The sequence below is a fragment of the Ictidomys tridecemlineatus genome, chromosome 2 (assembly GCF_052094955.1).
Source record: "Ictidomys tridecemlineatus isolate mIctTri1 chromosome 2, mIctTri1.hap1, whole genome shotgun sequence".
Classification (NCBI taxonomy): domain Eukaryota; kingdom Metazoa; phylum Chordata; class Mammalia; order Rodentia; family Sciuridae; genus Ictidomys; species Ictidomys tridecemlineatus.
The window spans coordinates 165,199,720-165,215,128 of NC_135478.1; the positions used below are offsets into that span (position 1 = coordinate 165,199,720).

The window sequence follows — 15,409 nt, forward strand, 5'->3', positions numbered from 1 at the left end:
TTTTACATGTGCCTCCCATATTAGCTCATCTGTTATTTCCCAAGGTAGTAAAATATGTGGAAGAACAGAGTATTATCATTTTTGTGTGTGTTTGTGATGAGCTTTTGCTATTGTTCTGATGAAATTCTCAGGAGATTTTTAATGGTGTAACTTTAGCCCATTTTCTTAAGTGTGGTTAAGCAGATTTCTGTAATCATCCTGCCAGAAATAAGAGGCTAGCAGGCCTATTTTTGGCTTTTCTGGGACTTGGGGTGAGCAGCAGCTGTTAGTTACTGTAGGCTAAGGTGGTGCTTTTTGCCATTCAAAGAGAAAACTGAAGGCAGCTGAAAAAGACCTCATAAGCTTCACTATTGATCACAAAAGGGCAATTTATACCCATCAAAAGGCATAATTTGCTTCACAAACTTGGTGAAACATTGGAGATCAATGCAGCCAAGTGGCAGCTTTATCTCGCTCTGTGAAATCCACTCGTAATGCATGGGCTGGCTGGGCTTTGTGGAAAATGATGACTTTTTTCAGGTAACTGGTCCCCCAATCAATGCTAAACATATTTACTTAATAGATTCTTATGGATACCAAGTCTGTTAGTCAATTCAGTGACTGAGACTGGTTCCTGAGAATTAATGTTCTTACTATAACTCTGTAGTACATCACAGTCAGAAGAAAATAAAACAAACATTTCAACAGAACAGACATTCCAGTTTGTCCCCATCTGTTCCGTTTCCTTGTTCCCTGTGACCCCAAAAAATTTTTCCCAGGATAACTGCTTGTTTAGATGTTGTAATGTTATGGTTATGGAATCCACTTTCCATCAGCCATTGGTAGCCTTGTCTTCTGCTTTGTTATTGAATCTGTTTTCCTACTAGTCACCTTTAGTTTACTTGACCTGTTCCAGAAGAAGTTCATCTGCTGATGATCACATGTTGTCTGGGAAGATGAGGATGCCATTAGCTACAGGGTGGTTTGTCTAATCTTATCAGAGATTTCACAGTAGAAGATGGAGAAGGCACTATTAAGAATCACAGACTGATATCTCAGGAAGTGTTTCCTCTTTATGATCTAAGTAATGGTCTTGAACTATTAACAGCAGGTTAAAATGAAATCATTATGCTGTGGGGTAAAAATTTACAAACACAAGATTTAGTTTCAAATGTGGGGCTGGAACTGTATGAAAGCAAAGACTTCTTTCTTCATCCCAGGATTCTTGTCTTATAAGATTCACAGAAAGAGACAATATGTCGTGTACCATTTTTTAGGAGCCACAATTCAATTTAATTACCACATCAGCAGAAATTTCAATTGGTTTTGAACTAACTACATCACACCATTGTTGCTGCATCATGCTGTTTTTCCAGTCATGCTCTTTTATTCTCTGCTCCCTCCCCCAAGAAGTACAAAGTGAATGTCTGGTAAGTAATTGGTAAATGAAATAACTCCATAAATTGATGCACTGTTTTTCTGATTCTGCATTTTTCTAAACACCTTTTAGTTGCCCAACATCTCCTTTTCTATTTGAATATGGATAGAAATTCATTCAAAGATCAGAAGCTCATTCACCCAGAGGCTCAATAAGTCAATGTAAGCTGCATATGTTACTATGCCTAGGGATCAAAGTCTGAAGATGAAAGTGTTAAACAGTAATAAAATTATGACAGGCACAGGTCCTTTTCCTGGTGGAGCTAATCCTATTAGCTTTACCTTCAAATTATACACAGTATCTAAACACTTTATTCGATTCCCCTGCCATCACCCTATCTGAGCCACCAACATTTGGGCCATGCAGTAGTTTCCTGTAGGGGTTTTTAGCCCTAGTTCCCTCCTGACCTGAGGGAGAGATGGGGAGAGCCTGCCCCGAACAGGAGACCAGGACGAGCCAAGAAAGGAGAGGGCTGACTGACCACCCACAGCCAGCCCTCCCTCGAAGGAGGCCAATCAGACGCGTCAGGGGGACCAGTCAAAGCAGGATCTCGTTTAATGAGAAAACACACACAGCTAATATAAGGCACAGGAGCCAATCAGGATAAAGATCAGCAGGGTGAGGAGAGTTCACGTGTACACATATCCTACAGGCAGTAATGGGAGACACGAGCTGTGCAGGAGGGAGGGTGGAAGGGTTCTGAGCCTATCCTAGAGGTGGTCCAATTTTTCGTCACAACCCACAGCAACTCCTTCTGGCTGATCACCAGGTGCTATCTTAGCTACATGTGGCCCCAGGACCGGGAAGCAAGTAGCTGAAAGTAAGTTAGGTTTCCTCCTTTCTGATGCAACATGCCCCACATGTTACATCATGCCCTACAGTTTCCTAAATGATTTCTCTGCCTGCCCCCTGTGTTATAGTCTAAGACACAGCCAAAACAATGCTTTTAAGGCCAGATCATGCCACACCTCTGAGGAAACTCTTCTAGTGCTTTCTCATTTCTTTCAATAGAAGAAGCAAAAGTCCTTACAATGGCCTCTGAAATCCTAAACGATTTGTTTTCTGTCTGTCCTCATCTCCTCTCATGTTCACCCTGTAGGTTTTCCTGTGGTGACCTTGGCCTCTTTGGTATCTTCCCAACTTTGGGCCTTTGCATTCACTACTCTACTGGCCTGGAATGTCATTCCTTCAGATGTCAGCATGACTCATTTCCTTTGTTTCCTTCATGTCTGCTCAAATGTCATTTTATCTAAGAGGCCTTCCCTGGTCACTCAAATGAACAAATAAATAAATATCTCTCTGTGTCTCCATCGTGGCTTCTTTGTCCATCCCCCACCAAAAAATTCATTTCTTCCCATCACTTATCAACAGCTGATACATGTTATTGTTTTATCTGTCTGTGCCCCTCGTCTGGTCCAATAGAACAGCACACAGCATGAGTGTAGAACTTGTCAATTGTGTTCATTACTCTATACCCAGTGCCTAGAACTGAACCCAGGCTGAAAGTGTTTCCTCAGTGAATGAGTGAATTGAAGATGAGTCATATCAGATTCTTACATTTACTTGGTAATGGGACCCTCTCCAAAAGCCTCTGAAATTATACCAGGTAAGGCAGACCTTCCTTCTGGCTCTCCATATTTTTCACATCTGTAGGGTAAAAAATATGTATGAAAAATAAGTGTAGCCTATTTTTCATGGTGTCTAAGTACCCAAGGCTCTCCATGTTCTCCAGAGAATTTCACTTAAAGTAAAAAAGAAGTAGGAAAGAGAAATTGGGTATGATAAATCAGTGTTATCTTTTGCTTGCCTTGTTCTAAAATACAGATGGTCAATAGTTAATTATATACATATTTTCTTTTTAAAGCTAGTATCTATATAGTTGTGATAATGATATTTTCCCAAAGACATTTAATAATTCTAAAGTTACATGAAAATATGTTTGATTATAATTAATCTCTCGTACACTGTTGAGCTCTCTGGTTTATGAGTTCCCTAAACCCGGTTCAAATGCACAAGTCAGAAGGGGGAAATATGCAATGGAATTCAAGATTGGATACTCGCTTTAAAAAGACCATTAAATGACAAATCATGTCTTTGACATAAACAGCCAGTCAGTACTGGCTGATCATATTCTTTCATTGGTCTTCATCGAATCACATTGTCTGAAAAGCTTTGTGGGCATCCCCTCTGGAAGGTCTTCCCTTTTCCATGTGCAGTGTGCTCATGTGGAGCCCTGGGTTCTCCAATGGACTTGATCTGTGCTGTGGAACTCCCTGGCATGGGGCTTTTGAGATCTAAATCTGTACTGAACAAGATGCTGTCAGGTGTAGAGCTGAAAGGAGAACTTTTAACTTAAAAAAGAGAGACATGAATTTGTAGAGGCTAAGATTCTCATTGTCAAAATAGACTCTGAGGTGAATTTTGTAGCTGGGCAGAGGCAGAAAATTTGGGGAGGCAAGAGCAGCAATAAAACAGCTCTTGAGAGTTTTGTTTTTTGATTTCAGTTGCCAAATTCCTTAAAGTATCAAATAGATAAGGCCCTGGTTTTTCTCATCTGGAAATGTAGTTATTAGAATAAATGATTCTTAGCAGCCTTTCCAGCCCCCAAATCTGTGGTCACTATTATTATAGAAAGTAGACTATGTTTGCTTAAGGAAAAAAGCAAAACCTAGCAAAATATTAAAGGTAAAGAGAAAGTAATTTAACGGTTGGAAAAGAGCAGCGATGAGAAAAAACAATGGTGTTGTTGAATAGAATAAACAGAGGTCTAGACATGAACTCTTGAATACAAGTGGGATATTCTATTATACCTGGAGACTCTTTTCTTCTGTGCTCAGTTAGGGAGGAAGCAGAAGGGAATGGGATGATGTTTTCAGGAATGCAGTGGACTTTTCAAGAAGAAAAACTGATTGACACCTATTTGAATTGGATGTACCATGTTCTTCTACCTGGAAGCAGATGGCTTAACCTGTGGACTGCTCTAGGCTCCCCCTGAATTGCCCACTGAAGATGTGTATTTATAATATATTCATGTCTGTGTTGACAAAGATGGTTCATTCAGTCTGTGTTAACAGATAACTTGCCAATTAGCCTGGTCAGGCTAGTTCATGTGTCACAAGGGGACTCCCTAAACTTATAGTGCCTAGGTATAGCTGCTGTTTCTCTAAAACTGCAACATAGAGAAGAAACTTGGATGTTATCATAGTACTTTTTTTTTCTTTTATAAAGTTATATTCAGGCTTCAACAATGGCTTTGCCCCCTGCTAACTAGGGCATCTTCAAAGGCTCAGCCATGGATAAATACAAAGTCTCATCCTCATACATTTGCTTTTAGTTGCTATAGTTCTATGGAAAATTATGCTACAATTCTAGAAGACTGTTCATTTCATCTTTTTATTATACTCTCATTTTCTAATATGAAAATACTTTGTAATAAAGAATAACTCTATTAATTGGAGCAGTAAACACATTACCATCCTGACAGGTGACTTTCTGAATAAGGTTTTGGCAGAGGAAATCAATTTCTATGTGCCTACAGCTCCTCAGGGACCCAAATCTGGGCATTGCTAGTTAACAGAAGCCTCTTGACTAATTGTAATGATAATGACACACATACATCTAAATAATCACCATGAGCATATTCCTGTAGCACCAAATGTGAGTAAAAATAGCTCTGAATAGTATGGGACTCACTTCATTTCCACCTCTCTTCCTAGTCTATGCTGATACGAAAGCATATTGATGTCAACATTCTAATCTGCACAGCTCCTGTAGGGTTTTACATTGCATAACCTCATGTGTAGATCCAGTTTGTCTCCTTCAATATTTTGCAGTTCCACTTAACATTTCCAGCATGTAATTTTGATTGTCTGTCTTTGGGAAAAGGCTGTGAGCAGAACAGAATAAAGAATGACCTCTTTTCTTTTTTATCCAAATACAAAGGATGTTTGCTTATGTGTGTGGGTGTGGGAGCAGCATTGCAAGGATGCATTCAGGTTGCCAAGGTCTCTGAGTTATACTGCCACTGGAAGGAGCATGTCCACATTTAGGTGCTTCTATCCTCCAGGGCCCTGGAGAAAGCTTAGGAAATAACTGAATGGGTATGTGACCACTAACATCATGAGGCCAGGGAAGAGAGAACACCACTCTCTCTTTGAACCCAATGCCTGCCTCTTCTCTAAAGCTCATTTAAGATGACCTCCTTGTGTTACACTGATATTAATGGATAAAGTAAACAAGGATGTTTCATGTTGGGGTTCTCAAAATATTTTCTCCTGGACCACTTCCACTGAAGCAGCTGGGTTATCTGTTACAAACCAGATTTCTGGCCTTTACCCCAAACCACAGGAACTGGTATATCCATGGGTGGGGCCAGAGAATCTCCATTTCAAAGAATTTTTTTTTTTACACAGATGTTTGGGAACCATTGACCTATGGTTAATGGAGAAGAGTTAAAGTTTCACTTATATTTATTCTGACTTCCATTGTATATAATTAATAGATACAACTTGAAGTGTTCTCTTTTGCAAATAGTAATATGTGAAACATTTCTCAAATGGTGCATTTTCTAAGATGTCCTAAACCATATTCTTTCTTCCATGCCTGCTTCTCAGTTTGGTCATACTTACCATTTTTTTGGGGGGGATTTTTTACCTTAATAACACAATACAATAATATTTCTGTATTAACCACTTTAGTTACTGTCAAAAGGCTAACCTAGATTACAGAGAATTGTGGTTTTTTACCATTTTCCTGTCAGAGAACTAACTGGCAATTAATGTGGCTATACCTTCAAGTCTGGGAGACTTCTTGGTATCATTATGAAGAACATGCATTTTATTCAGATTGCACATACAGATTCAATCAACTGCAGATCAAAAATATTTGGAAAGAATTGTATCTGTACTGAATATGCACATGCATTTTCCTTTTCATTACTCTCTAAAGAATATTATAACAACTTTTTACACAATATTTTATGAGGTATCATAAGTAATCCAAAGATGATTTAAAGTATATGGGAGGGTGTGAATAGGTAATAGACAAATACTGTACCATTTTGTATAAAGGATTTTGGTATCTTTGGGCAGGTGGTGAGGATAGTATCCTGAAACTAATCCTTCACAGATACCAAGGGATGAATGTACTTTATATTGAATGTTATTGATATTGCTGCTGATTTTGGACTTATTTTCTCCAGAGATGAAAGAAAATACTCCACATATGGATGAGAGTAAATTGGTATTGAAACAGAGTTATCCTCTATCCTCTCCACATTGAGTAATTTATTCCTGCATAACAAACTTCTCATAGCTTAAATGTCTTAAAACAACCACTCTTTTATTATTACACATGGTTTTGTGGGTCAGGAATTCAGGTAGGGCTTGGCTGGGCAATTCCCCTGCTTTATAAGGCCTTGCCTCGGATCCTTCTACTGTTTCTGCTGAGATTGAGCTGATCTGGAGGATCCATGATATTTCACTCTTATTCTTTTGCACTTTGGTAGGAAGTTTCTTTTTTTTTTAATTTTTTATTTTTTTATTGGTTGTTCACAACATTACAAAGCTCTTGACATATCATATTTCATACATTAGATTGAAGTGGGTTATGAACTCCCAATTTTACCCCAAATGCAGACCAGAGACATGCTCCATAAAAGAGGAAGTAGAAATTGGTCTGGTCAGTACACTGGTACAATATGACTGGTGCTATATTTATTCATCAAAGCTATGGTAGAAGTTTTCCAGATTTAAGGGGAGAGAGATAGATTGACTTTTGAAGAGTCTGGGTTCATTTTTATTATGTCACATTCCCTGAATCCTAACTCAATCCAGGCCTATACTCTTTTTAGGGGATTGTAGCAATTTCACACAATTAATCCTATTTTCTACCTAAAAGCACCAAACACACTAAAGAAAGTTCATGATCCATTAATGGGTACACTCCATAGCATGCAAAAGCACTGCCCTAGATGTTAAGCTTCATGCGGCCAGGGACTCTGTCATAGTCATATGGTGTACACAGTGCTTAGAAATTTCTGGTATATAGTAGGTACTCAAGAATTTAATAAAAAATATAAATTTCATGATAATAGTTCCAACTTATTAAAATGGAAATGATTATAACTGCAAGTCAAGAAATCCAAGGTCAACTCCTGACTCTTAAATCATTGTGTATCCTTGAGGAATAACTTCAAATCTCAATTTTCTTTACCTACAAAATAGATATCTGGAATTCATGAGGAGAAAATGACTTCATAAATGCAAATCTACTTTGAATAAGAGATATAGAATCACAAATAACAGATGAATGCATTTGTTACTTACTTTGGAATGCATAGGCATATTATATATAATTTTCATTTTGTTATATAGTACGATTTCACTGATTTGGATTAACTAATTAGGGTAATACTCCTGAAACACTTAAAATACGAATTTAGAACTTTTAAGAGGAAGGAAATTTATTTAAAGTATCATTGAGTAATAAAATAGTCTAAAAATGTTGGGTTGGGCAGATACCAACCTGGAAGCACTAATTGGATCATATCAGGTTAGCATACTGAGAACAGCTTAGGCAGGTCCATTGTAGTCACAGTACATTGTTTTTGTGTAAATGGAAATTTCTAAATTTCTGAAGAGAGACTTGGCTGGGTAAAGGGCCCTTGTTGTTCCTTTAGGAATTTGTTCATTCACATATATATTAGGAAATGCTGCCATTTCTGAATTATTGGTCTGGATATATGAGATTCTGAACAAAGTCTGTGGGAGACTTAAGGACTTTGCTGACTTGTTCCAGCAACAATCTAGAGATTTGAGATATCAACAGAGACCAGAGGTAACTCATCCTCCACAGGGAACCTCCTTTCACCCTCCCTGTAAAGTCTACCAAAAACCTAGCATCATGAGAACTCTCCCAGCTTGCTCTCTGAGAGAGGTTACATGATACTGTAGTCAGGTCGCTGGCTTTGAAATCAGAGGTTTTTGACCCTAAAATCAAGTTCAGCCACTTTTAAAATATGTGAGCCTAACTGGGTTTCTTTACCTCAAAGAGTTATGAACATTAAATAAAATATACAGTACACACACACACACACACACACACACACACACACACACACACATATATCATATTTAACAAAATTCCCAACACATAGAAAATACTCAGTACATGATAGTTCCTGTTAGACATTGTTATTGTTTATTGCCAGTTCTTTCTTGTCTGGACTAGCTACTTGTTACAATTGGGCTACAAAGGAAGACATTTTTCTGAAGAAATAAGCATGTTTCTTTATTTTACAGGTCTTACCATATCCTGGGATTCAACCATTGTGAAACCTGGGGATTTAACTGGAAAGACAGTAAGTCCCCACCCATGGCAGCTAAGGAGCTATGATAGGTACAGTGTATCACTGAACACATGTGCTCAGTCTGCCAGTCTTCCTTCTGTTTGCTGGGGGAGGGTTGCTTTGTGAAATTCTGTACTTTGTTGAAGAAATTGGGGCACTGATGTGATTGCTCACCCTGTGATGCTGAGCTATTTTGAAGTATCCTTTCTAATTGCCTTGAGGCAAAATGGTGAAGTAGTCATTTGTCTCTGTCACTTCTAATCCTCCCTCCCTCCTCCTGGCTCCATTCCCCTTCTTTCTCCTCCTCTCCCGTCTGTCAGTGCAATTCTCTTACCAAATACCATAAATTAGCTGAAAGTGGTTTAAAAGGCTGTCCCCTTCAGGTACATTTGTGCTTTAGAAAACTCTATAAAAGAATTAAGTCACTGATTCTCGAAGGATAGTGTTTCAGACATCTGCTGGCCAGTAGGAGAGGGATCTTTGGACTGGGCAGATGTCCTGGGGTCCTTCAGTTCACACTGCCTTCTCAGCTGGCTCTCAGCTGAAAAAACATGGTGTCATTGAAATAGGAAAATCTATTCCAGCATTTTCCAAGGTGTCTTCCATGGGAAGTGAAATGGTTTTAGTGTAGTCAAATACTTTTAAGAAATTCTGAATAACATTGTGAATGAAACATTTTCTTGCTGTAGAAGTTTCTCAAAACTTTTAACAGGCTCATGGTAAAGAGAGTACTTTAAACTTTTAAGAGGGTATTTAGGCTGTAGCATTTTTTCCATTTTATTTTATTATTTTCCCCTTTCATTTTGCAGGAAGCACCCTCACCATCTGTGTGACATAGGATATACTTTACAAGCACCAAACTTGTCCAACACTCCAGTCCAATGAGTAAACTGAGACAGGGACAATACAATATCTTGCATAAGGTATTAAAGTGATCACTGAACAAGATCAGAGGTCAGGTTATTTGGCTCCACAACAGGGTCAAAAACCCTAATCACAATTATAGGTTAAAGGTCCTTCTTCTCTCTTAGTCTGTACATAGTGCTCAAACAGAAAGTTTGACTCTCCTGCTCTCCACCATATCTTTAACTCTTAAGAAATTATCTGACACACAGGTATGGTGATAATTAGTACTTACTAATATTGAATTGAGAGTGCTCATGGGGGCAGACATAAGTTGCCTGTTCCTGCCAGCCTGGTCTCTACTTTGATGATCTATGTAAGAAAGAGTCAATGTTGAGTCCATACTTACACTGAGAATATGTGGTTCCCGTTCCACTGACACTGAACCTGTTGAGGTGCAGTCTGTGTGTGACCACATTCTTCTGGGGTTGGAACAGGATGATGTGCACCTTGGGTGCAAACAAACAGCCCAAGACCACAAAGCCACTCAGGCTAACGGAGATGCACATGGTTGTCGTCTGCACCTACAAGACAAGAAAGGGTTGGCTAGTAATTGTATGCTGCAAATTCCAGCTGGTCACTACCTACAGACAGGACTAAAGAGACCAAAGAGAGAAACCAGAATCAGCCATAATTGTATTCTTATTTTAGTTAAAACTATGTAGTAATTATATTGAATCTTCTGTGTTTGTGATATGGAAACATGGCTAAGGACTTATTTATAAGCAAACTTCCTTTGTGTGGGTTGCTCCTGAATGGTTGCCAAGTTTTCACATGGATTTTCTTTTCTTTTCTATCTATAAAGATATTTATGCAGAACCACTGAAGTAAAAATCTTCAATAGTAAAACATAAATATTCTATGATGAAGTGGCCAGATTGCCGACAATTTCTGTCAATGAACTCAGCTTACTTAAGTTTCACTACATTATGAATCAATTTGGACTTTAATATTTTCCCATCCTCCTTTCCTGCTGGGAGTTCCGCCTATCAACCATATTGGGAGAAGCTGTCAACTTCTTTGTGTGCTAGTATTTCTTTTATATATTTTGTTGGCATCTTTCTGAATTTTGGTACTTCAGGTATTCACCATAAATCCTTGTGTTCTCTAGGATTCTATACTCCATCCTTGACAGAATGTTTAATTCTCCTCCTCTTTGCTTCCTCTGGAAGTATACCTTTGAGTGGGAACTATCATCTCTTCTTATAGTTTTGCTCTCTTCTCTGATTTTATCATTTCTCTTGGTTTCTATTCCCATAGATCTACTGAAAAATTATGCATTATACCCCACTTATTTTATCACCTTCAGTACTGAAAAGTGATCAATTAATGACTTCTTCTGCTAGTTTTGTGAACACTTACCACATATACTCGGAGGTTCCTAGTTATTCTAGTATAATTTTGGATTTACTTTTTCTTCCTCCTAAGGCAAATGTTATTATCAAATAGCATAATTTCTAGTGTCCTAAAGTCTATGATCTTCATTTCTAATCAAGAAAAGCTGAACTGAAGACTGAGCAATTGATTGGAGAAGGCACATACATTTAGGAGGCTTTATTCTGATATTTATTTACTTTGGGGGGGAGATATTGGGGGATGAACTAATGAGCCACATCCCCAGCCCAATCTTGTATTTTATTTAGAGATAGGGTCTTACAGAGTTGTTTAGTGCCTCTCTTTTGCTGAGGCTAGCTTTGAACACATGATCCTCCTACCTCAGCCTCCTGAGCCACTGGGATTACAGGTGTGTGCCACCACACCCAGCCTGGTTTTTATTTAAATAAAAAGAAACAAAAATACTTGGGTTATGTTTTTGGTATGTATGTGTGCAAGTATAGGTGTGTGCGTGCATTCATTTGTGTGTATATTGGGAGTGATGATGCTGGGGCTGTAGCCCAGGGCCTTGAACATGTAAGGCAAGTGCTCTATCACTGAGCTACACCCAGCTTGTAGTATATTTCTTCAGACCCTAGTTTTATTTTAAATGCTGAAAGCATAATTCATCTATGTCATTGTCTTCCTTAACTATCCCAGTGCCCTCAAATTTTGGGTCCCCACATTTAGGCTCCTTTCCCTTTTGCCTTCTTCTCAGAAAGGAGGCTATTATCCAATTCTATGATATAAAACCTTGATAAATCTGTTATAATTTGTTTCATTTTACATATAGGTGTAATAAGGATTTTAGAATTATACTCCTTTTACCTCAGTTTTGACTGTGAAACTAATATAAGAGACAGCACATGTCAGAGTGGAGGGAGAAAAAATCCAAATATGCAAATTTTGAAGGAGAACTTTTTAAAGATGTTTCTATAACCATTCAAAGTTCTCACACTTTCAGACATTATAAGGAGCTGGGATTGGGCGGGTATATAACTCAGTGGTAGAATGCTTGCCTAGCATCCATGAGGCCCTTGGTCTATTCCTAGCACCTGTCCTACAACAAAAGACATTATAAAAAGAGGACAGAAGAGGCCTTTAGGAGAAGATCTTGGGAAAAACTGCACTATGAATTCTATGCCCACACTTAAAGCTGAGTGAGAGGTGCTTTTATGTGGCCATTTCAGGAAGAATCTGGTGTCTCTACAGAAGGAGATGCCCTGGATTGGTGCTGAATTCCTGCTTTGGAAATCCAGAAGGTGAGAAAATGCTAATCACCTTAGTCGAATTGAGAGAGACTTGCTACTATATTGCGATATTGTATTACTGTAAGAATTTATTAAAAGAAAAAATAGGTAGGAGGTACACATGGACAAAATGGGCAACACAAGAGCCATCCTGGGTAGTCCTGGGCCAAATGTGGGGGAGCCTAGAAACTTTCACAGAAAGAGGCTAATGGTATACAGCTAGATGCCTTGGGATTGAGGAAGGAGCCATAAGAGACTACTCAAGACTAGAGAATTACCAGTCAACTCACTCAATGACCTTCAGGAGAAAAAGACTAGAAGGGAAACTTGGAAAATCATTAGAAAATACCCTTAATTTATCTTCCAGCCATCCTAAGTATGTATCTTTAACCACTTGTGGATTTTGAGATAATAAAGCCATCCAGCTACATAAGAATTGTCCTACTTGTTCCTTCTTTAATCAGGGTCAAGAGGGAAACAGCAATTGGTGAATTGGGAAATACAAAAAAGGAGAAGTTAACCAATGAAGGCTATTACCTCAATGCACACCAGACCTCAGGAGGAAATGCAAATTTATGTTAAGATATAATTTCAGTAATTACATAGGCCTAGACATTTTAATTTATTAATAGAGATGATTTCTAGTAGAAAATGATTATAGGAACTTGTATTACCTAAGAGCCTACAAATTCATAGATCTGCCAAGGTCATGAGTATTTTCATTCACTGTTCTCTCCCTAGCATCAGAGCGGTACCTAATATATCTATGAATTTCCATTCAGGGGAAGGGCATGATTATCCTCACTAAATACTAAAGGGATGAGGTGAGGCAGAACCAAAGGTGAGTTTTGATCAGAGTTTGTGTGCCGTATTTACTCAATATGACTGTTGTAAATTTGAAATCTTTATTTATTTATTTTATAAAGCCCAAGTATCAGCCTCATAGTTTCAGTTGTCCAGTTCCTTTAGTAAATTATTTACACTCTGTATTTAGCCACAATTCTATTCCCTGACTCTTTGTACACTGGAAGTCCAAGCTACTCTATTTTTATGGCCCTTAACTCTCAGCAACATTGGTTCATCTGGTCTCTTTTTGCTCCCTGGTCACATCATCTTCTCTCACTGGCTGTTCCTTGTTTTAGTTATTTCTTTTAAGTGTTGGAGTGTCACAGACCTCAGTTTTGGATTCTCTTCTTTATCTCATTTATATTCCATGACTTAAATACTTGCTGGAGTAATTATATCCAAATATTTATTACTGGCTTATTACTGGTTCAGGCTGATCCTCTGTTTTTCATGTTCTTTTGGATATAATAAGCTTATACTATTAATATGGAAGAAAAATTTGATCCCCTTCCTAAAATGTCCCTATTTGAGTAAATGACACAAAATGCCACCTGACTGTACAAGTCAAAACCTGGAATCATCTTTGATTTTTGCCATTGCCCTTACACCCACAAATCCAATCCAACAGCAAGTTCTGTTAGTTCTATTGGGAGGTAGTTCTCTGTTGGTGACTCATGTTTCTATATATCTTGCAAACAGAGGCTCTGACTGTGTTCTGAACATTCTTTGCAAGGATACTTATATAGAAAGAACATTTGAAGATGGAGATAGTGCTCACTTCTATAGCCAAGGGCCATCATATGACTGTGTGAGCATTAGAGTTCAGGACCACTGCAAAGGCTGATACTGGCTATTGTTATATAAAAATTTTCAAGCTAACTTGTCACCTTATAAGTAGAGTAAAATCCTAGGCAGCCTTTGATAATTTTGCAATGAGCATGGAATGCTAATAGATAGCTTTGTAAAAAAGAAACTATGAGGGTTTCAAGGGCTGATTAATAGGATTTTAGGGAAGTCCATGAGAACCAGTAGCAAACATATTGACATGGGTGGGGTTTAAAGGCAGAGTAATAAGATGTAAGTTCAAAGATAGCTGCTGGAACAGCACCCTGTCACCAACTCCCCTCTGGGAGGAAGTGGTGAAGTGAATTCTTCCTTAGTAGAATTCAGAAAATTTCTACTGAGTGGGCACAAAGTTTCACTCCCTTTCATATTAAAGTATGCACCTATGCTGAGCCTGAAAAGAGAGATTTTCAGAAAAGACATAAACCCAGTGAATCATTTTTACTTTGGCTGGTATCCTGGGGAAGCTGAGAGGATAGGGAACATAAGACATATTGAGGAAGAATGGGCACACTGAGCCCTCTCAGGGTGCATCCTCTCCTATAACTTCACAGGGCAAGCTTAGATTCATTCCAAGATATAGTTGAAGGTCTCAGAGCTTTCTCAGTGCAACCTGGTTATAGAAAAGGAGCTTCAGTTCTCATGGTGAGACTTTCCAAAGGCAAGAAAACTCTGGGGGGAAATCGTAGGTGAGGTAGCAATTAGTATTGGGGCACTTACATATCTGAATTGGGTTTACAGTACTGGCAAAGGGTTTACAGTACTGGCTTCAATACACCTGTATTGAAGAATGAGACACAGATGCAAAGAAATCTAGATAAATTCTTGCTATCAACTGGTGTTCTGAAAAACTTCCTTAACCTTTATGTTAAAAACAAGCAAGACTCTAAGAGCTATTATTATGATGAAATAACAAATGCCCTGGATTAAAGTAGGTATCTTTAAACATTCAGTTATTGCTGTGTGGACCAAGGTCAGGTTAGTTGAAGATCACAAGCTATGAGTCCTAGGCAGAAAGCTATAGATCCTGGCTTCTGAGTCAATGTATGCCAAAGTTGAAATGAATAGTGACAGTAATAATGATCTTATCATCCAGTTTAGGCTTTTGGTTCCTCTAAAACATTTGAATCTTCCTTAGAGGAGTCACAAGTTGCTGTTCAGTGCTGAAAACTGAAAGCAAATGTGTCTTGCTTACTGTCTTGAAGCTGTCCTCTTTCCTCACCATTCCCTACTCTACCCCACTATCCACCCTGATTTTAGCTGCTTTAGGAGAAAGATGCTTAAGGTTAGGACTAGGGTTTCTCCATTAGGAAGGATGGTTGAATTCTATGTACATAAGACCAAGTCGACTGGCAAACTTGAGATGGGAGGAATTCAAGTTTTTATTCTGTATTTGGTATAGACACCTGGATCATACCCCTACTAGAC

At 38.4% G+C, this 15,409-nt stretch overlaps 1 protein-coding gene across 4 annotated transcripts in view; it reads right to left on the minus strand.

Annotated features, from left to right (window-relative positions):
• The window catches only part of Grm3 (glutamate metabotropic receptor 3), a 207,519-nt gene that overhangs the window by 4,281 nt on the left and 187,829 nt on the right, over positions 1-15,409 (minus strand). For 3 of the 4 annotated variants that reach the window (XM_040291705.2, XM_040291706.2, XM_040291707.2), the window contains 2 exons: positions 10,018-10,192; positions 8,595-9,306 (listed from right to left, as the gene is read on the minus strand). In XM_040291705.2, coding sequence (XP_040147639.1) covers positions 9,188-9,306; positions 10,018-10,192 — 294 coding nt within the window. In that variant the 3' untranslated portion in view covers positions 8,595-9,187. Of the gene's footprint in view, positions 1-8,594; positions 9,307-10,017; positions 10,193-15,409 lie in introns of those variants that run through there. The other variant, XM_005335928.4, reaches the window with a different exon arrangement.